At 37.3% G+C, this 23,130-nt stretch overlaps 2 protein-coding genes across 4 annotated transcripts in view; both read right to left on the reverse strand.

Annotated features, from left to right (window-relative positions):
* Positions 1–1,732: 1,732 nt before the first annotated feature.
* On the reverse strand, positions 1,733–9,296 carry LOC109100652 (legumain-like). Its single transcript, XM_042737322.1, has 14 exons — positions 9,180–9,296; positions 8,298–8,453; positions 8,079–8,176; positions 6,489–6,570; positions 6,313–6,395; positions 6,008–6,083; positions 5,426–5,488; positions 5,240–5,306; positions 5,031–5,149; positions 4,732–4,821; positions 4,205–4,414; positions 3,387–3,557; positions 3,233–3,300; positions 1,733–2,795 (listed from the first exon to the last, which is right to left on the reverse strand). Exons 1-14 carry the CDS (start codon positions 9,264–9,266, stop codon positions 2,753–2,755), a joined length of 1,413 nt encoding a protein of 470 aa, XP_042593256.1. The 5' UTR covers positions 9,267–9,296; the 3' UTR covers positions 1,733–2,752.
* Positions 9,297–9,785: 489 nt separating this feature from the next.
* The window catches only part of pcnx1 (pecanex 1), a 36,163-nt gene continuing 22,818 nt past the window's right edge, over positions 9,786–23,130 (reverse strand). For 2 of the 3 annotated variants that reach the window (XM_042737319.1, XM_042737321.1), the window contains exons 17-36: positions 22,993–23,102; positions 22,721–22,826; positions 22,516–22,608; positions 20,442–20,592; positions 20,198–20,339; positions 19,855–20,032; positions 19,088–19,196; positions 18,850–18,979; positions 18,690–18,748; positions 18,392–18,607; positions 17,130–17,383; positions 16,763–16,993; positions 16,034–16,134; positions 15,780–15,930; positions 15,430–15,660; positions 15,046–15,320; positions 14,794–14,966; positions 13,340–13,794; positions 13,119–13,259; positions 12,033–12,400 (exon numbers count right to left, since the gene is read on the reverse strand). In XM_042737319.1, the coding sequence (XP_042593253.1) occupies positions 12,260–12,400; positions 13,119–13,259; positions 13,340–13,794; positions 14,794–14,966; positions 15,046–15,320; positions 15,430–15,660; positions 15,780–15,930; positions 16,034–16,134; positions 16,763–16,993; positions 17,130–17,383; positions 18,392–18,607; positions 18,690–18,748; positions 18,850–18,979; positions 19,088–19,196; positions 19,855–20,032; positions 20,198–20,339; positions 20,442–20,592; positions 22,516–22,608; positions 22,721–22,826; positions 22,993–23,102 (3,447 nt within the window). In that variant the 3' untranslated portion in view covers positions 12,033–12,259. Of the gene's footprint in view, positions 10,127–12,032; positions 12,401–13,118; positions 13,260–13,339; positions 13,795–14,793; positions 14,967–15,045; positions 15,321–15,429; positions 15,661–15,779; positions 15,931–16,033; positions 16,135–16,762; positions 16,994–17,129; positions 17,384–18,391; positions 18,608–18,689; positions 18,749–18,849; positions 18,980–19,087; positions 19,197–19,854; positions 20,033–20,197; positions 20,340–20,441; positions 20,593–22,515; positions 22,609–22,720; positions 22,827–22,992; positions 23,103–23,130 lie in introns of those variants that run through there. The other variant, XM_042737320.1, reaches the window with a different exon arrangement.

A 23,130-nucleotide genomic window follows, 5' to 3' on the forward strand; every position in this document is an offset into this window, starting at 1 on the left:
TTACCGCAACATCATATATCAAAGAACATGTCATTCCCATCACAATCACATTCAAGATTATGGAGCTGCCTGCATGTATTAACACAATCCCAACATGATGAGCATTGTGATCTTGTGGAAACCGCTGTGAGTCAAGTTTCCTGGCTTGTGAAACGTGTTTCTTTTATGTGAGACTTGTTGAATTTTTGCCTGCTTTTTGAGAACATCTTATCTTGTTTGTCCAAGATTTGCTAAAATGGACTTCAAGACCATTGAGAGCTGCTTCACATCTGTGAAACACACCTTCATCTGACCTGTGTTTCACATTTTCTCTCTTGTCAGATGAGGTTTACAGGTTAAAGGTAAAACTGTTACATTACAAATGCATATATATCACTCTTGTGTAATAGTTAGCAGGTGAAGAAACAAAGAAAAAACACACAATGAGTGTACTAGATATTATGTAAGAAACTTGCGGCCTTTCAGTCTAATTTGTTGGTTTGTTTTCAGATAACATAGGGCATGCATGAGAACTGCCAAGATGTTGTTTACTTTACCAGTAAATGTTATTATGTAGCTCATGAGACTTCTACCTAAACAGATCACAGCTTTACAGCAAAAAGAAGAAAATGAGAAACAGGAGAGAAAGACATTTGAATTGAACTGGACAAAACGGCAGCACAAAATTTCCCTTACATTGCAAAAATCAGAACTGATAAAATAGAAATGCAGTAGACTTTCTTTGTGGCAACCTTTTTTGTAAAAACTGGCTTCTAGTCAGATGAAACATAAAAAAAGCTTTTTGGCAGCAAACCCACCAGATAGGTTTAGTACAAACAAAGATAAAAAGTATCCCATGCCTACAGTTAAATATACTGTTGAATCTTTAATGTTGTGGGCCTGTTTTTCTGCCGAAGGTCCGGGACATATCGTTCAGATGCATGCCATCATGGATTCTATCAAATATCAACATATAAAAAATCTAAACCTGACTGCCACTGTTAGAAATCTTATAATGGGCCGTGGTTGGATCTTTAGGACAGTAATCCAAAACAAACATCAAAATCAACACAAAAATGTGTCACTGAGCCCAAAATTATCTTCTGCAATGAACCAACTAAACTGAACGCTACAGTAAATGAGTGTGATGAGTGTGAACTGAAGAGAAGCACCACCAACATTGAGCTGTGAATCTGAAGGATCTGGAGAGATTCTGTATGAAGGAATGGTCTCTGATCTCTTATCAGCTGTTCTCCAAACTCTTCAGGCATTATAGCAGAAAACTCAGATTCTGTTATCTTGGGGAAAGGACGTTGCAGTAATTGAGTGCAAATAATTGTGGCCAACATGAACTAGAGAAAGCATTTATTTCACAGTGAGTTTCTTACCCCACTTTTAATTGTTTTACTTCAATGATAGATTCGAATTGTGTGAATTTTTTTGAATGAAAGATCAAAAGGATAAACAATGCAGATTTATTTTCACAGCTGCTTTTGCTCATATTTACTAAGGGTGCAAACATTAGTGGAGGGCACTGTATTTGCAAATGTTCCCCACAACTAATGAGCTTAGTTTTGATGCTACAGTATATAAGAATGCATTTAGTTTTATTTAATCTTGTATAGCAACATAAATAAGCTGTATGTTATAAGAACCACTGTAATCAAAATTTCCATCAAGTAACATATGTATTTCTCAACAGAATTAAGCTATAACTTGGACTGAAAGAAAACTAAAAAATACATTCAACAAATTCACTCAGTTCCGGTTTATTTTTGCTTTTATAATCAATAACTCACTGCTTAACATTGACAGTAGTTCAGTGTATTGTTTCACAGAGTGTTTTAACCCATGTTGTCAGTGCAAACTTGCTTTTCTTACAGAGCTCAAACTCCAGCACACATTCCTCAAACATTACACCTTTCTTTAGCCTCAAATTACTCTAAACGGAGGGCACTTGACATAATAGCACAGCCTGACACATCAACCATTGCACTAAACACACCTGTTCATTAACTGCTCTTACTGCAGTTGTTTTGGAGTGGTGATCTCAGTTATTTAAGACACTTTTTGTTAAGTATGACCACAGACTTCAGATAGTTAGGTTAGTTTTCACTTTAGTTTGATAGGTATATATTTAGTCAATAACCAAAGAAGAGCTCCTATGATTTTACTACTGTATTGTCATGGCTCAGTCAACAAGCAGATCAAAAAATATTTTTAAAAATCTTAGTGCAGCATGTGGCTATTTAGTGTTTGTTTCACATTGTTTGAATGCATCTATTCAACATCCTGTATTGTATTGTTTTTTCAGTTATTTGTAAAATTTGAATACTTTGGTTTCCAAACCAGCTTAAAATTTTTTAATTATAATGATAGTAACTGAGGTGCAAAAAATTGCTATTGTGACATTCTAAAGCTGCACTGTCCATAAAATCTGTTGGTCTCATTGAGGAGGCATCTGAAGGAAAAAAAACAACAACAACACAAATACACACACAAAATATGAAAGAAAAAAAATGAAAAAAAAATTTCAGCCCCAAGTGTCTGTCAGGGGTCACTGGGCAGCATCTTAAACAACATTTCTTTCTTTAAGACAAAATAAAGATCAGTAAAACATCACATTAAAAGTGCAAATCCTCATTAGAAACATTTTCAAAAAGATAAAAATCAAAGTTGTGTGTGATGATACAGAATTCCCCATGGTCTGATTCTTTTGTGCAAAGTGTAGTCCATCCAAAATAAGTCTTCAGTGGCTCACAAGTTCAAGTTCCTACTGTCTGAAGTAACACACATCGTCCATGGCTGCTGTGATTCTGTGAGAATGGACAGATAAGAGATTTAAATAAACATTCTGCAACAAAACTTTACATGCCTCACTATCGTGGGCAGGGGGCGCTATTTATTATGCAATCACACTTAGCAGCTTTTATAGTTCATTGTTTGGCCCTTGATAAGGCCCTTGTCAATCATGGCCTCCTAATAATCCCCATTCACTGAATTGGCTCTATGATTCTCTCTCCTCTTCACCTGTAGCTGGTGTGTGGTGAGCGCACTGGCGCCGTTGTACTGTGGCTGCCATAGCATCATCCAAGTGGATGGTGCACACTGGTGGTGGTTGAGGAGAGATCCCCCCACATGATTGTAAAGCACTTTGGGTGTACAGCAATACACAATAAAGCGCTATATAAATGCATCATTCATTCATTATCTAGAGAAAGGGCATAAGAGGTGTGATAAAATGTGTCCTTACCTCTGGGCCTGGTATCCTCCCTGACACAGGTTTACTAAAGCATACAGGTGTCTCAGAGCATATTCATACTGCAATAAGAGAGAAGAGACATCTCACACACACAGCAAAGCACAAGTAAATCATGCAGATGAAAGAGAACAAGGACTGTTCATACCTCCTGCTGGTGCCAGTTGAAGCAGTGTTTCTTGTAGTGCTTGATAGTAGTTTTATAACATTCATACTCTGTGAGTTCTTCACGTCCTTCCAGGTAATCCTGCACTTCCTCCTTCTCCTGCACCACATGCTCCACGATCTTACGCATGGTATTCCCAAGCAGCTCCCGCACCTACACACAAACAAACAAACATAAAATCCATTATGATCATCTTGACTGAAATCTATATCACATACTGTACATCACTTACAGTATATGTTACATACACTAACATTTAAAAGTTTGGGGACAGTAAGATTTAAGTTTTTGAAAGAAGTATTTACTTGATCAAAAACACTTTTAATCCACAATTTTGTTTATTTAGATACATTTTAAAAAGTAAATCATTTCTGTGTTGCTAATAAACAATCTTCAGCAGCCATCACACCAGTCATCAGCGTCACATGATCCTTCAGAAATTATTCTAATTGCTGATCTGGTGCTCAAGAAACATTTCTTATGATTATCAACATTGAAATTGGTTGTGCTTCTTAATATTTTTGTGGAAATCATAATACTTTTTTTTTTTTTTTTTTTTTTTCAGGATTCTTTATTTAATAGAAAGTTCAAAAGAACATCACTTATTTTAAATGCAAATCTTTTGTGAAATTATACATTTACCGTCAGTTGATAATTTTAAATTTATTAAAAAAAAAAAAAAAAAAAAAAAAAAAAAAAAAAAAGGAACAATGAATTAACTTTTAACACTTAAAATTAATTAATAAATAATTATCTGTTTAAATTTAAAATGAATCTGTTTAAAAAGCAGTGCTTCAAACCTTTAGATGTTCATGGATTTCTTTCATGTAACCGACAACAGCATTAACGTCATTGGTCTTCTGGAGTTTTCTCTTCATGATTGCAAGGGGCACATCAGGGCTGCTCATGAGGTCATGTTCAGTGATCACAGGCAATGACACAGGCTCGGGTGCCTTGTCAAGACCTTTTGAATTACCCTGGAACGCAATCACCTTCATGTGGGACAGCGTCTAAAACACAAACAAACCAACAGAGTTACATCTGGCAAGTACAGACATGCAGACAGTACTCAGAACAGCATTTATGCTTTTATCAAACACTTCCTGGTCAATAAATACACATGACTATAAACAGAAACTTTCCAAACTAGCCAGCTATTTAGTAATTAATTACTTTGCAGCACAGATAATTGAGCCCTCACTAATGCTGATCAACCTTGCAATTGGTGCTTTGTAGTGTAAAGACAGTGTGCTTTTTCTTAATGCATGTGCTAATTTATAATATTTACTAAATGCCTTTTACATCTTAGACAGTGCAAGTGTATTACCTTGTTTCCATACTGCATCACATGGCTGGTGTTGGTTTTGGCCTTTACGATCTTGAACTGTTTAGCCAAAGTCTCTTTGCTCAGATCCTCCTAAAGAAACAAACACACAGCATCATTTAAAACACCTTCCCATCATCTGGTCTGCATGACTCCAGATTCTTTCTGTATGTCTGTATTCAGGGTTGTGAGATGCTCTGCTATCCATATGATCAGACTGCTCATCTGAATAAATGCTCTTCTTTTCGATCTTTCTTAAATCTGGACCTAAACGAAGTTCTCTGTCAGATGTGTGTACTAACCACATCAGAGTCTTCCATCCAGTTGACGCTGTACAAGTCTCCCAGGTAGGTGTCTCTGGCTTCATCATAGTAACAGGCATATGAGGACTCGTCAGGGTTGGCAGCGGTGGTAGCATAGACTGAGATACAAAGAGAGAGCAGACCCGGATTTTATGTATGGTGTTACTTACACACAGCAGCATGTGTGATGCTGTTTAAGAAACACTCACCATTAATGTCAACTGGCAGAGGGGTCATCATAGAGCCAGATTCACAGGCCTCAACATAAAACACCATCTATGCATGCAAGAAAGGATTTATATTAATAAAAATAAATTAAAAAAATAATAATAATAATAATGATATTTTGAAACTGAAATGATTGTATCTTATCAGCAAATACATGTAACAGTCACCTTCTTGTATTTGTTGTTTTGGTGCATGTACTTGATGGTCTCCATCAGGTCATCTACAAGAAGCTAAATACAGAGAAAAGTAGAAGCATGATTTACTGTAAGTTTCTACCAATGAAAGCCATCTATGTGGCACTTACAACTTAATTTATAAACATGTCACGCATAAGGAAGTGAAGCAATAACTCCCCCACCTGATGACCATGCACAATTACTGGAAAAGTTGTCAGTGCAGCAAGTTGTCAATGCGACTCAGCTAAACCTCCTGTGAGTTAAATGTGTTACTCATTATATGAGATCTTTCTATGTCAGCTGACCTACTTCAGGAGTATCTTCAGAGGCGGATGAAAAAAATGGAGATCATCTGTGATTTTTTGTTTGTTTGTTTAAATTAATATATTTTTTCAAAATAAACTATTTGTTTATGTTGATTATATAATTTGTAATGAAACTAGAAAATTATATAAAATAGAATAATTTACACTAGTGGTCTTAAACTTTTAGAAAGAACGGTGTAGTGTGCGTAAAAAGGATCTGAAAGGATATGACTCAGCTAAAGGACTGCAGGAAGCAGAAAGTGCTTACGTCATCATTAGGGAAGGCCAGCAGACCTGGGGCTCCATGATCAGTGAAATACACAAACACGTGATCATTTGGACCACTGCCAGGAAAAAGAAGATTTAAAAAAATATACTGAGAAAGGAAAGTATATCATAAGACCTGTTTTTCCACATCTGACTCAACATGCACAAACAGAGACAAAAGACACTGAGATTTCACAGGAACTGAGGGCAATAAATTTAGTAAGACACTAAAATCTACTAAAAGCTAATTTACATTTGCTAACCCCATGCTAACCCCCTCTGCCACATTTTTTATGGGAAACTTGCCTTTTCAGCACTTTTCCAGAGCCTCCCTTCACACTGGCAGCATCACCTTTCAACACCGCCAGGAAGTTCTGAGGAGTCACGTCCTATATAACAAACACACAACATTATTTAACGGATGGCAAACACACCACTTACTACTTCAAATCTCAGATTCAGAGGTGCATGTATTGACTCACATCACCAGTGTAGTCCTTCAGCACTCCTTTGTAAACATCTGATCCATTGGGTCGGTTTATGATCACTCCTGGAGTAGGGTTACTGGACACACAAAAACACGGTCATATGAACCTTTGTACTGAAAAGGCTTTTGGTTTTTAATGAGCAAAACTGGCAAATTGATTCTTAGAAGCATGAATATAAAAAGATCACAAAATAATAAAAAGACCTCTTTCTTCTCAACTTAACACAGGTTAAAATTTAACCCCAAACCATGTGACTAAGCCAACTATCAGATAACACATCGCTTTATTTCATTGTTTATTCCAGTCGGAACACCTGACCTACATATGAATTCATAAAAAAGCCATTTAAGCAATAAATGTCACAGCTGTGCAATTTCCAATAGAAATATAGGCCTAAAGGTTAAAATGTGTGTGTGTGTGCATATTCTAAATATGGTTCAAATATAGATTTTACATTAGGATTATAATAATATTATACTCTCATATAGACATAGGCTCCATTAGGTTTATGGACCCTAAAAAGAAGTATACACTCCATACAGATACTTGATTTTTGACTTTCATGAGCTGTAAGCTCTAATCATCAAAATTAAAAAAAAATAAAAAAAAAGTTTTACTTTACATGTAATGAATCTAGAGCATATGAAAGTTTCACTTTTTGAAATAAGTTACAAAAATATAACTTTTTCACTATATTCTAATTTTTTGAGATGTACCTGTACATTCATGACACAAACATCGTAAATGCCAGCCACTATCACGAACATGACAGAAAAACTTGACAAGTCACAATTCATGCATTTTTCCTGTTGGCAGACTAAGTCATCTGGTGGTTAAATTAGATACGTGTGACTTCTGCAAAGGAACTGACTCAAAGCTTTGTTTCTGTGTGTGTGTGTGTGTGTGTGTGTGTGTGTGTGTGTGTGTGTGTGTGTGTGTGTGTGTGTGTGTGTGTGTGTGCGCACATCCATGCATGCACATCCATGCATGTGGTGGAGCAAAATAATTTTTTATGTCTGTTTTTGAAAGTCAACACTTTACCAAAACGATTTAGGGTAAGTGCTCATATTGCTGATCATGAGAAATTACCCAGATATTTTTTTTTTAAATATCTGAAACAGATAACGGCACATTTTCTACAGTCTGCGGCAATGAGGGTAAAGTGCTTGTTCTTCTATCACTACTGCATTTGAGCAAAGTTACTCCAGGTCATGAATCATTTCTTACTAGGCTTGATCCAATATCTCTTGGTCTACCAGACCAAATCTCACTATTCCAGTGGCTCTCAACCAAAGTCTATGGTCAGCAAACTTCCAAAGGGGGGGTCATATAAATCTTAAAATTATTTACAGTAAATTGTTAATACACTTAAACTCTTAACATGCTAAAAGAACACAAAAATGGAGATGTAAAAGATCAAACTGACATAACTTTTTTTGTTGATTTATTTTAATTAAAACAGAAGTACAAGAGATACATTTAAGCTTTGAATATTGTTTCTGACAAACTGAGGGCCTTGGAGTGAAAAAGGCTGAGATCCACTACACTATACTAGTTTGTTTAAATAACAGAAGTCATACTCACTCAGGGCTCTGAGCAAGATCGTCATACATCATCACCACTATCTGCTCATCGGGAATTCCGTTCTTATGGACAATCTGGTACGCATGGCACACATCGGCCTATACACAAACACGAATACAACAGAATAAATATCTAAACAGACTTCAGATATGACAACTGACTGACAGTTTGGAAAAACCCATGTACTTTCTCCACCTCAAAGATCAGTTCCACACTCACCTGGTGTCTGTAATTGTACCAGCCATTCGAACCAGCCACAATGACGACCCAGTGCTTCCCATTTTCTGGCTGCTCGGCAGGAAAACCACTCACTACCAGCCCCAGGCTCAGGGCAAGACCGAAAACTGCTACTGTCTGTGGGCTCATCTTCGCAAACTACCGGGAACAGAGATGCAAAATAATCAGAGAAAAACACCATGTGTGCCATTAAAAGTTTAAAGGTTGTAAACTTGTATTAGTCATACTACTAAAAGTACTTAATTTGATGATTTTCATTTTGCTAATAATATAATATACATGTATATTATAATATGGATATACTATAAATATCCATTAAACTTTATTATTTTTATTTTCACCAAGCCTTTACAGTTATGCAAATAAAGCAGTGTAGCTTTATCACGTGTCAAAACGTCCTACATAAAGTATGTTTACAGTACGGCAGAGATAAAATATGGTTTTAAAAATATACGTGTTCTTATGAGTTACTGTATCCCATTACTTCGAACATTTCACATTTACAAAATTCAACAGTAGTTAATGTAGCTATTGTTACTACTATAAAACCATAATAAATCTCATTCAAATAGAAAAATATATAATTTTGCCAAATGTCATATTTTAGATGATAATGGTATCAAATACTACATTTAATTGTGGTAGTAAATAACTGTTAAAAACTTTTAAAATTACTGTTTACTATAGTATATTTTTGTAAGTGGTCTCGTCACTTTAATCATCCTTTAAACAGGCCATAGGGGGATTAAACTGTACTCCTGTTAGCTGACTGCGGTATTTATTGATTAATTATACAAACCACAACCAAACAAAATAAGCAGGATTATTATAAAATAAAAATATAAGTAGTTTCTTTGCGCTTACCCGTTCTGTACACGCTGCCCGAGCTGTCTGTACTGGAGCTACGCGACGCTTTATTGTAAACAGCGCTGCGAAGACTCCATGCGCCATCCAATCAGATCAACGCCTTAGTTCAGCATCCAATCATCCTTGAACCCTGGGCGGAGCCTCAACTGACCGCCTGACTAGTAGGTCATGTGCAATTAGTTGACTGAATACAAAACAAAAAGAGAGGTATCTTTTTAGAAGTATATAAGTATTGAAATGATTTTGAAGTGGTCTTCAACTTGACAAGGAAAGTCTAACCGTTATGAAAGTTCAGGGGAAATGCCTCAGCTCTTTTAGGGGATTTAATAATTGGTTAGAAAAAGTTCATTAATATTTTTTTTGCTGAGCATCATAGATACCTGCCCCCCTTCTTTTTTTTTTAACTTAGTGGGTAGAATATAATCGAGCACATGACCAGATCATCCGTTTGTCATATGACTGCTGCACCCACGCATATTTTTATAGCTGGGTTGGTCTCACCTGTTGTGCTGTTTTTACAGGTGTAATATAAACCAGGAACAGAGCATGTCTTGATATATTTGTAAACAGCCATCAGATCAGTCTATAATGATCTGATCAGTCTATAATGCGTGTACATCAAGCTCGGTCGTAGTGTTCCCTGTGAGTTTGCATGTGTTTACAGACAGCTGATGAGATGCATAGAACCTAAAAATCAGAAGGAAACTGCAGCTGCTCGTAAAGGAGAGAGAAAGAGAGAAGAGTTTACAGGAGCTGATCTCTCATGCAGCATATCTGAGGAACACAGAGCAAGGCAGCTTTCTGTCCAGATTTGAGCAAATGTGCTTCTTGTAGCGTGTGAGAGTATGTATTTGCACGATTCCCTGGCTTCCTGTGCCCTGATGTGCAGCTGGAAGTGAGTGTGGCCTCATTCTTCCTCTGGCCTGACATTAGACAGGTGCATCCTCACACTTCTGCCCCCAGTTCAATCACTCCCGTCTCTATAATGGGAACAGAGCATGTCTTGATATATCTTTAAGCAGCCATTAGATCAGTCTATAATGATCTGTAGCTAATACTGGTAAATTCATTCGGCAGCTTCTCAATTAATTTATTAATAATGATTCTCTATCTTTAGGCAAGCTTATTGAGACAATAATTTAATTATGAATTACACCTGTAAAACTCGACATTATCATTAATAATGCTAGATTTAACTTGGATGACAAGAACCTCTCGGTTCTGGAACTCACAGATCACTGTGAAACCTTTGACACCAAATGTGCGTTTTATCTTAACAATAATTTATTAAGTATTAAAGTCCCTCTAATATTAGAATTCACTGTAAATTCTTCAGCAGGTGTACATGTCTGTTGACAGCCACATGCAAACTTCTTCCTCAAAAAGTCCCCTCAATATTTTAATAGATTTTCATATATGATCGCTGATTCCTATTATCAGTGACCTCATGATAGTCTAAGCTATTTTAAGAACATAAGAAGAAATATGTAGCATGTGCTCAAGAAAAGCTTAATGGCTGGATTACTTACAAAACCTGACTAATAATTTGAACATGAATTTCTAATAACTTTCATTATAATTTCCTAATACGTTCATGTTTTCTAAATTCTGTACTCAGTTCTCCTTGCCATATTTCAGCTTGGCACAGCAGTAAACTACACTTCCAAAATGCACAAACACTACCAAATCACCTCATACATGTCTCAATTCAAGTCATTCCTCCATAACAATCACAAGGTTTGTCACCCAACAAACACACTTTGTCACATTTATAAACATTTATCAAAGATTCATGACATTCATAACTATTTGAATATCTATTAACTAATGTTGTTGCTGTTTTTAAGTATTTTAAATAATGATTCTTAGTTATAATGTATGTTACCAATATCCGATAAAGAAAATGTAAATATGAAGAAAAAAATGCTACTCCACAATCAGGACTCGTCTATAGTTTGTGTCATATTATGACATTACTGAGGAAATTCAGATTTTTCATTCTGTCAATATGAGAGTACCTAAGTGTAACAGGGCAGCAACCTTCGTCCCCAAATCACATGAATATGAGTTCATGCCCTAGATGCACTTCAATTCATCCTTCTCATAAAAGAACACCATCAGTCACTCAGGAGCAGGACTAAATAATATTTATGCATTGTCTTTATTTGTCCTGTAAATGAAAAACAATATAACAAAATGTAAATACAATAATAAATATTCAAAGCCAAATCTTTTTACAGACACGTTTATATATTCATACATAACTACATGTGGTTAAAAACCACTTCTGTCCTCAAGCTAAAGAAAAACTGTCAAAACGGCAGAAACGAATGTGGCAATGATTTCGCATTTTGCATTCCAAAGGCATCGGTAACCATGGCGATTCAAATCGTGAAGGAATAAATAATTTCTGATCTTAGAGAGTAGTGCACAGCTGCAAATCAAAAACAAAACAAATCATAGTGCAAGTTAAAGTTTCTCATAACACCTCTGTTATCAAATGGATCCTCAACAAAATTAACGAGGATGAAGAGTAAGGATGCTCTGTATCAGAAGCACCTGCTTCTTTTTATCATCATCATCATCATCCTCACCGTGATCATCTGTCTTGGCAGCTAGTAAAACACAGTCTGTCACATGATTCACTGCATGTCCAGGGCAGCACTGTGCACCTGACTTAATTTGGCAGAAATATAAAATAAAACTTAATTATAGCTGTAATAATAAAAAACTCTTCTCTGCGTGTACATCAAGCTCGGTCGTAGTGTTCCCTGTGAGTTTTTTGTGTGTTTTTAGAGAGATGTTGTGATGTGTATAGAATATAAATATGAGGGGGAATGTGGATGTTCTTAAAGGAGAGAGAAAGAGAGAAGAGTTTACAGGAGCTGATCTCTCATGCAGCATATCTGAGGAACACAGAGCAAGGCAGCTTTCTGTCCAGATTTGAGCAAATGTGCTTCTTGTAGCGTGTGTGAGTGTGTATTTGCACAATTCCCTGGCTTCCTGCGCCCTGATCAGCAGCTGGAAGTGAGTGTGGCCTCATTCTTCCTCTGGACTGACATTAGACAGGTGCATCCTCACACTTCTGCCCCCAGTTCAATCACTCCCGTCTCTATAATGGGAACCAATTTATCATCCACCTGGACCAGCAGGATGGTCTTATCAATGTGAGACCGACTAACCGGATCACGACTGCAAGGCACCCAACGATGAACCACCTAAGGAGAGAGAGTGAGCAGTGGGAAGTTAGGATATTAGTTATAAAAAGTTCTATAATATGCTTGAATTCAAAATAAAAAAAAAAAAATTATTTTCCTTTTTTTTTTCTGTGTGAAATATGACCTGGACTGTGGACATGTTCTTTGATAGGTTTCATCTGACTCAACCAACAAATAATGATCAAAATATAACCAGATTACTCAATTATCATGCATTTTGAAAATCACCTGTCCCGTGGATCTCCAACTAAAATGGGCTCAGGAAAACAACAGGGACATCTAATGACATCCTAAATCATTCCGGGGGATGATGCAGCCAAATGTATGTGACCCATACAGAAATGTAATATGATACATACTATCACATTAATGTGTTTTATTTATATATGCAACTTTATTAAAACATACAAAAATCTGTTTATATAGTATACTTTTGTAATAAATGCATTTTAAATGCAAAACTGTGTTATTTTAGGTTTTATTTTTTTTAAACGTGTATTTAGCTTTAATTTATTTTTAATACTGTCTCAGTAATTGTAGTACTCCAACTTAATTTATTTTAGTTAGATGCCAAGACAACATTTCTAATTTGATCTTTTTTAGGTTTTCATTTGATATATTTTATTTCAATTACAATAATTTTACTTCATTTCAATTACAAAAATGATTTTTATAAGTTTCAGTTAACAATAACAACACTGGTGTGTGATGTACTCACGTGACCCTCCATGCCTTCTAGGGGACTCCAGTCCCTCCAAAAGTTGCGTCCAGATCTCAGTCTCATGCTCTCATCTGGCCACACCAGCTCCTTCCTCTTTGGATGATTCATTACATCCAACACCAGACTCACATCCACAATCTACACATATGCATATGCTTCATTATTACAACAAATTTCACACGATTAAGATCCAAAATACGAGAAAGCCAGACACTCACCTGCACCCTGTAGGAGATGTCGTCCCTTCTCAGACAGGAGAGCGAGGGATTGTGATGATGATGGTGGATGTAGTGAAGATGATGGTGGGGGTGAGGATGGTTGTCTGTCCCCAGCACTAAGGCTTCGTTTCCCAGCAGGCTGGCGAGTGTGTGTGCGTGTCGTTTGCAGGGCGGGATGGAGTGGGCTGAGAGGGAGCTGGAGGGGCCGGGTGGGTCGGGGTTGGCGGCCGAGGCGTTGGTGCCCAGCCGGAGTTGGAGGGAGGTAGGCAGCGTGCGGAGAGAGAGCTGGCTGCTGGAGGAACGTCTGCAGGGCTCCAGACCCGTCACAGACGTGCGGAGTGAAGACTGGCGGCTGCTGCTGTGACGATACGAGGATGACTGACTGATGACAGACGCACGAGCAGAAGACTGACGAACCAAACCAGACTGCACTGACTGAGAACTCTGACTCGTACCTGAAGACAGAGAGAGACTGTAGGTTATTTTCTTATCTATCTATCTATCTATCTATCTATCTATCTATCTGTCCATCAATTTATCCATCTGTTTTATCTATCCATATCCATCTGTTCATCTATCTATATATCCTTCAGTTTATCCCTTTATCTATTTTTATCTATCTATTTGTTGATCTTTTTTATCTATCCATCCATGTATCTATTTTTTAAATCTATCATTATCTATCTCTTTTTATCTTTTATCCATTTGTCTCTTTTTATCCATTCTTCAATATATCCATCAATCCATTTATCTATCCATCCATCCATTCATCTATCTTTTAATCTATCATCATCCTTTCATCTGTTTAACTACATTTTTATCCCTCCATCAGTCTCTCCATTAATCTATTTTTCTATCCATCAGTCCATCCACACCTCCCTCTGCTTATCGATCTTTTAATATATCCTCATCCATTCATCTTTTTATCTATCATCCATCCATTTATCTATATTATTTATTATTTATCCATCCATCAGTCTATCATCAGTCCATTCATCATCCATGCATCTATCTATCTATCTATCTATCTATCTATCTATCCGTCCATTCATCTATCAATCAATCAATCAGTCTATTTAGCCATCCATCCATTTTTCTACCTTTTTACCCATCCATCCATCCATCCATCCATCCACATGTCTGTCCTACAAGATTTAAATGAGGCCTAAATAAACTTCAAAATCTTTCAAATTTTCACAATACTTTGTCATGCCAACTTGCAATGCTTGTTTTGATGAACTTTTCTAGTTTGTTCTACTGTTGCAGAGAATCTAGCAATAAACATATATTATACCCATAAAGAGTCATGTTAAACCTAAAAACGCTGATAAAGTATCTGCAAATATTAACCAGGTAAGACCTCATTACAATACAAAATACATCATATTTATATGCAAATCACACAGTAAACGTGTTTTCAACAAGTGATGTCTTAGCTCTGACGGTGTGTTTACCCAGAGAATGAGGTGTGTAAGCGTGCAGCGCTGTGGGTCCTGAGCTGTGCTGGGAATCACTCGCTGCTGTCCCAGAATTCCCAGAATTCCCACTGCCACACGACAAGCCACCTGCATCACAATCTTCAACATTCCCGCCACTGTTACAGCCAGCGCCACAACCCTTACGCAGTCTGCAGTGAGAGAGATAAGCGCTGTTAGTATGACAATCATAACATGTCCATTCTCATTCATTCAACCACACACACACACCTGTGCCACGTATTGACGATAAAGTTTCGTATGTTGGCGATGCTAATTGGACCTCCCAGTATGTGTCCCAGCTGGGGGTGTGTATTACAGTAAGATGTTGTCAGAGGCGAGACATAGATGGGATATCCGATTGGTTGGTCGCATGAAGAGTTGATCATATTGCGTAGTGCTTGCTTGGCATTCTGGATGCTTCCACGCTCTGGGTTTCGGTTCCGCAGAAACACCAATTCTTGTTGCTGTCCCGCCCACAGACCACGCACACACTCCTTATTCACCTAAGAGCATGCACACATGGAAAATCATTTATATGTTAATATAATACGTTGTCTTTTCCCTGTCAGTCCGCTTTCTTCCATTGGATCCTGTCTTTTTGTCCTAGCTCACCTTTATGACCCTGAAGCTGAGGTAGCGTCTGTTAAGCATGATGATCTTGTATTCATTGGTCCCTTCGTCCAACACGTGTCTGAGGGCGAGCAGAGAGGGAGAGTTTGACAGGACAGCGCTGCGCCAGGCCGGGTCACCCTCGTGAGCGATCACCAGTGTCTGCTCGTGCGAAGAAATCGCCTCAAACAACACCGATGATTCCTCATACTCATCAGGGGAGGTGAAGTGATCCTGCAGAGAGAGTTGAAATCTGGTTAAAATATACCCAAAAAGCATAAAATAATAAAAGTCACATTTGATGTGACACAGAGAACAGATGACATTGAGTCTCGCACACAAATGTGTCTCACCTGGTGCAGTTTAAGAGACATGCGAATCCCAGGGACAACCACTTTCCTCAGCAGTTCCATGTCAGTAAAGATCCATTCGTCTCTTACAGATGAGATCCGGAAATCTCCCTTAAACAAGGCATGCAGCCCATACAGGAAAGATTCCAGATTACTGTAACACAAACACACACCATCAGAACAAACAAACCACAAAAAATTGTCTTCATAAGCTTCATGGAAAAACTCCAGCAGAGTAAAGGATTTTGCTCCCCCACCTGGACATATGGTGAGATGCAGTTCCCAGAGCTCTTCTTCCCAAAACACACAGACCGTAACACAGCAAAACCAACGCAGAGTCTTTCTCACTGTCCAGTGGCTGAAAGAAATATACAAAGAGATGGCAGGAAGGTAAAAAGTTTTTTTACAAACACTGCAGCTTCTAAAATAAATTAATACTTTTATACAACAAGAATGCATTTAATGATAAGAGACATTTTTTAACTACTACTACTACTAATAAAAAAAAAAGACAATTAAATGCTGTTCTTTTGAACTTTCTAATGATAAAAAATCCTAAAACTCATTAAAAACGTATCATGGTTTCCACAAAAAAAAATATTAAGCAGCACAAATGAAATGTTTCTTGAGCTCCAAATCAGCATATTAGAATGATTTCTAAAGGATTATGTGACACTGAAGACTGGTGTAATGACTGCTGAAAATTCAGCTTTGCATCCCAGGAATAAATAAAAATTTTAATTGAAATTAAAATAGAAAACAGATACTTTAATTTGCAATAATATTTTACAGTATTAATGTTTGTACTGTACTTTTTTATCACATAAATGCAGTCTAGGTGAGTATAAAACACTTCTTTTGTTAAAAAAACATTAAACAAAAAACCATACTTACCCCAAATGTTAAAATGGTAGCTTAGATTAATTTTGTACTCATCAGCTTTAACATATTCATCAGGCATGTTGTGTGGCTGAGCATGAGTTTACCTTCTCTCTCCGTGAGTTGCAGTACTGGATCCAGTTGAGGTAGACAGAGCAGAAACTGTCTCTGGAGATTCCAGCCAGTCTGTGGTCATAGTCTTCATCAATATTGGGGTTAAATGTCGGATCTAGGTCAACATAGTTTCTCTCTCCGCAGCTCTTCAAGCCCTCCAGAAGGGCTTCGTTCGCCAGCCACTCCTCCAGTTTAGGAGATGCAATGACATAGTAAATGATGCCCTACAAACATATAAACACAGAAATAATAAATAAATTATTTTAAAAAAATTCAGGGCATTAAAAGTTTTTAAAAATCTCGCCTAGCTAATTATCAAAAAAGCAGTTTGGAACAGGATTGGAAGATTTGTCTGCTGACCTTAACGTAGTAGGTGGTGAGGATCCGCCGCAGATCAAACACCTGCAGCATAGACGCGGCACTGTTATCGGTAATGCTGTAGCCCTCCAGGGCGTATTTAGTGACCAGAACCTCCCAGGCCAACCAGCGCTGCCCGAATGCAGCATTAAAGGACAGCAGATAGGGGAGATGACCAGGCTCACAGCAACAACAGCTTTCATCTTCTTCAACACCCTCTGTTATCGCCTCCACCTCTCTCTGCTGGCAATACGTCCCTGAGATAGAAATGAGACAGAATATTTTATCTAGAATCATTTATACCTCAGCAATAACTCATTTAAAATATTATATGATCCCTGGAAATACAAAGCGCTGTCTTAGCTACACTGCATTGAAGATATGTAAATGATCTCTATTATTGATTAGTTACCTCCTCAGATTAGTTATCTGAGCAACCCCCACCTAGTTGCTGAATACTAAACAGGCATTGTAAATCTTACTTATGTTACTAATTGATTTCTGAATCACCTGTTTTTGAGGCTTAATTTCTACAAATGGTTTCGGTGGACTGGGGTAAAAGCTTTAATTTCTAAATTTAGAGTACAGTGAGTATGTTTAATATATATATTAATATTTAAAAAGAGCAGGCAAATTCAAGCAAAATTCAGTTTTTCCATAATGTTACATTTTCAAGAACTATAACGGTCTGAATTAACACTGATGTTCAAAAGTTTGGGGCCTGTAATCCATTTTCATGTTTTTGAAAGAAGTCTCTTATGTTCACCATTGTTTAACCAATATCCAGTAAAAACAGTTATTCTGTAAAATGTTTTTACATTTTAAAATGATTGTCTTCTATTTGAAAATATTTAAAAAATCTGATTATTTCCTGTGATGGCAAATCTGAATTTTCAGCAGCCATTACTTCAGTTTGCAATGTCACAAATCATTCTTATATGTCAATGTCATGCTCAAATATTTTTGTTACTATTAATGTTGAAAAAAGTTGTACTGCTTAATATTTTTTGTGGAAATTGTGATGCATTTTTTCAGGATTCTTTAATGAATAGAATGTTCACATGAAAAGAACAGAATTTCTTTGAAATAGTAACATTAAGCTTTTGTAACAAATATTTGAAAAACATTTTTGATCAATTTAATGCATCTACAATGAATAAAAGTATTCATTTATTTCATAAAAATTGTACCGACACCAGACTTTTGAATGGTATAGTGTATCTATTTCATTTATTGTTTGTTTCTTTTTCTCTTCCACTCTTCACCTCTAAACTCAAGTCCTCTGAGCTGGAAAGTGATGAGGCCGTTGCCAATCTCAACAAGGTGAACGAGAGCATTGAGGTAATCAGACGCCAGGATGAAGCAGTCTCCGGTGCTGTAGTTTCCCCAGCGGCCCAGCTGCAGGTCTCCACACAGAGAATGCTGCAGGGACCGCGTCAAATGCTCATAGAAGATGGAGTTCAGGTTATTATCATCTGAACCTGACAACATGAGAGATGAGATGTCTGTAAAACAAAACTAGTCCATCATGGGCTTTACAAAAGATAATGTATCTAGTGGTACCTGGGTTTCTGTCAAGCTGCGAAGCAAGTCTAGTGTTGGAGTGATCGACCCGCTTAGTACTGAAACACAAAAATGTAATTAACCATCTCATAAATGTTTTGTGGGCTGGGCTAAAAAGGCAGAAGGAAATTGGAGATACTGATTTTCAAGAGCGTCTTACTTGTATTCTCTCTCCCAGAAGCGCACAGGTCGTACGTAGGAGCTGATGAAAATGGCACTGCCAAGAAAAGGGTTCAGTGGAGTGGAGAACACAGCAGACACAATGGCCTGTACAAACAACATGGCAGAGTCTGGAGGGGGCGGAGTCAAGGAAGAACGGAGAGAATCACAAAGACACCTGAATCTGACAAAGCCTATGAAATATGTTAAATCTGGAACACGATGTGTGTTTAGGATACGTGGCACTGCAAATGGCTGGGCAAAGGCATGGAAGGCAGAACCCCAGGTTATCTGCCACGGTGCGATGTAGGTATAAACAAACTTCAACTTATAAAAGAGCTCCCATAACTACAAAAGAAAGCATATCACACATTTATATAATAGACATTTTGCACAGTATCTGAAAAACAACTATTTAAAAAATGTAAGAGAAGCAGAGAGGGGTAGTATCCTCTTAAGGGTTTGTTTACGATTTTAGATTACACTGCTTAATGGCTTTTTACATAAAACAATGAAATAAAATAAAAAATAAAATAAAATATTGATTTGAGCAAGAGATAATAGAGAGAAGAAGAGGGGTCTATCAAGTTAAGGGGCTTATTTTGTGGTAATGACTGATTTTACACTATGCTGCTTAATACAGCGTTTTTATAAAAAATAAAATAAAATAAAATAAAATAGTGATTTTAGTTATAAAGAATAAAGTTAAATGTAAAGTGATATGAGACAAGAAATTGGGTTGCTTGGGATAATAAACAGCTGTATTTCAGATATCTGTACCTCATTTATCAATCTACAAAATATTCTAAAATGCTAGGATACATAACTAACAGAATGTTACAAGTGTCCTTAAGTTGTGTCTGGACTGACTTGGAAATGTTCAAAAGTTATTACAATATCACAACTCTGCAGCTCTGTACTTCATATAGAAGGTATAGCCTATATCAAACCCCTGAAAGAGTAAAAGGTCAAGACAAGAACTGATGCTATAGGAATGAGGGCTGACCTTGCTGAAAATGATGGACATAACGAAAAGATCCAGCAGCAACGTCTCAGAAAACTGCTGGTAATCAAATGTGAAGAACAGGACTGTGAATAGGACAGTGATATATTGATATGTTGGACTACTGAAGGAAGAACGCAGCAGCTTCAGCCCAGCGATAGTTATCACTAGAGCCCCGACCCTAAAGAGAGAGAGAAAGAATTAATTGACTGCTTGTAAATGATAACACAGAACAATTTTGAACAATAAGGTGTAGACAGTCAATCAGTTCGTCAATAAAAATCAACTGTTAACAATGAATGAAAAGACATGAGACATGAGGTCCGACAGAAGAGTTAATACTGACTCTGTGTTGAGTTTCCTGGGGCTGGCGAGCTCCTGTGCGCTGCCACTCAGCTCATTAAGCACAACGAGTGGATAGAGGATGTTTTTCTCCACAAACAGCAGCCACACATGTGTACGCTCAAACCACATGACATGGGCGGCACCTGCACATAGAAAATACACTCATACTTCAGTACTGTTAATGTTAACTAAGTCACAGCAGAATAACAGTGTTATCTTTACAGAACTTATATTTTGTGACTTACCCCGGATCTCAAACTGATAGTACTCCCTGGTTTTGAGGAGCGGGTGTGAGAAACAGTACCAGGGTAACTGCTTCCTCATCTGGGGCAACAGATAGTGAGTCAACAGCCCTACTGCCCCGACTAGACCGTACAGAACATAGCTCAAAAAAGGCTAGAAAAGAAGAAAGAGGGACAAGAACAGTCAACAACTGCCTATTCATTATCCTTTGGACATTTAACTATAGTTTGATTTTGAATATTATTACAATTTAAAATAACTGTTTTGTATTTTGATATATTTAAAAATGTCATTTATTCCTGTGAAGGCAAAGCTAAATTTTCAGCAGCCTCTACTGTAGTCTTCTATGTCACATGATCCTTCAGAAATCATTCTAATAAACTAATTTATTGCTAAAGAAATATTTCTTCTTATTATTAATGTTAAAAATAGAGGTGCTGCTTAAAATTATATGCATTATATGCATTTATTTCAAGATGATTTTATGATGGAAAAAAATCTTATTGACCTTATTAAACTATTGAATGGTATTGTATATTGGATAATATTAGATTTTGCCATTTTGATTTTGTAAGATTTTATTGTGCCTATGTCTAAATTCACTTGTAGACTTTAAAATGACAGATTTTTGTTTTTAGTGTATTATTTTTAATTTAGTTAAACAACATAATATAGAATATATATTAAAATGCCCCATTGTGGATTTTGAAAATTACCTTTCATGCAGTGTGTAACAGAGCTCTAAGTGAATGTGTACAGTGTAAATGGTTTTATATTTGAAAGTTTTAAGTGTATGAAGTTATTGTCTCTCAAAAGAAAAGTCGACTGAATCATTTGAACGAGTCGTTTTCAAAACAAATCCCAAGCCATTTCATGTTGATGTCAACATGAAACATTAGCATATTGCCCGCCTACTTGTTGCGTGTGCAGACCAAGCGGCAACCTCCCGCTCTCTCTCTGAAGCCAACAAGAAAGTGACTAATACTGCAATTCATCGACTGGCCGCTAGAGGCTGCCTCCAAAAAGGAGTCAATCCCATAGATTCCCCATGTTAAAATGCCCAACTTTACAGCAGAAAAAAAAGTTTACAGCCTGGTTAAAAAAATTATTTTGGTCTATATTGCTATTTTGCCCTTCATGACAACTATGAGGGGGATGATTTTTTTTTATAACTCATCCATATAAATATGTTCTGCATAATTAAGGGCATGGCCACTTGAGTGACAGGTGGATTGCCGCTGCTGACTCTGCCGTTGAGCTAGGTGGGCGTGACTTCAGCAACCAGCTCCTGCCTTTTTAGCCCATTTTCGATTATCCGGGAGTGACACGCAGTGACATGCTGCCAGGATGGCGATGGCCCGCTCCGCCCATTTTGAGCTTCAAAAACGCTCTTCAGAAAACTACGGGTGAAACTTGAAACCCCACCACCCCGCTCCAAACACTGAAGCTCTGCTCTGCACTGTGAGGTTAAATCCGTGTTTTTTTTTTTACAGCCAAAGGACAAGGCTGTGAAGAATCAATGGTTAAAGTCCATTTTTTCAGCAATTTTGTGTCATCTTATTGAAGACTGCTAAGGTGTTTCCCACAGACTTACTCTGTGTGTAGCAGGACTTCCCCGTGGGACATATATACACCAGTTCACATTTACATCTCTGCGTGTTTGCTGTGTAAAATCATCAGTCGATTTTCGCATTGGTCTGAATGAAAATGTAAAAATAGCTGTTTCCCGGGTAATGGATGTACACAAAGCAGCACTGTGCTCACAAACGCTGCTTTATGAAACAGAAATGAAATCGACCAATCGGACCAATCACCGCAGATTAGCGTCATGCAAAAAAAAAAAAAGAATCATTGAGCAAATCGTTTGGGAGTTGTTGAGCAAGTAAGGTAAAAATAAATGCACATTATAAGACAATGAAAGTGTTTTTTGACCTCGCATGCACGTCAACCTGTTGTTGGGGACTCCAAACACCAAAATATGAACCTTTCATAACCCATAGGGATACAAATAATTATCAGTATATTGGTATTGGCCAAAATTTTAACAATGCTCCACCTCTAAACATAGTGTTTTACCTGTAAGGCAATGAAGACAGTGCTGACGTGAATGGCAAAATACAGGACAGCAATGACAACACACACAATCACATCTGACTGTAGTCTCTCGTTCTGTAGCCAGAGAGAAAGAAAGAGACACAGATGCATGATTCAAGACAGAAGAGACCATTTGTGTCCATTTATGTCTGATTCTATCTATGTTTGTGAGATTTATATTGCTCACCACAGAGCTGCGAAGTTTCTCAGGTAAAGGATCCTGAACTTCATAAAGGGGATCCTCTGGATTTTTCTCTTTCACATTAGGGAAGACCTTTGATTGCATTAATGAACTGTACATACAAGGGACAATATTAAAATTCACCAAATTCAAACTAAACACAACAAAAGGTCCTTAAACACCAAGTCTGAGATAGTAAATACTCAATACCCAAAGCAGGAAAACTGCAAGAATTATTTATCAAAAACACAATCCCACACACTCGCAGAAAGACTTACATGAGAGCAGAGGGGTCACTGCTTTGGCGGCTGAGATGGTATGAAACAGCAACCAGCAGCCCACAAAACACTGAGAAAAGCACAGGAATGTGCTGAGGATCCCACGAGTCCTGAAAACAAACATAATATTAATAGGAA

This window comes from Cyprinus carpio, chromosome B13 (genome assembly GCF_018340385.1).
Source record: "Cyprinus carpio isolate SPL01 chromosome B13, ASM1834038v1, whole genome shotgun sequence".
NCBI lineage: Eukaryota > Metazoa > Chordata > Actinopteri > Cypriniformes > Cyprinidae > Cyprinus > Cyprinus carpio.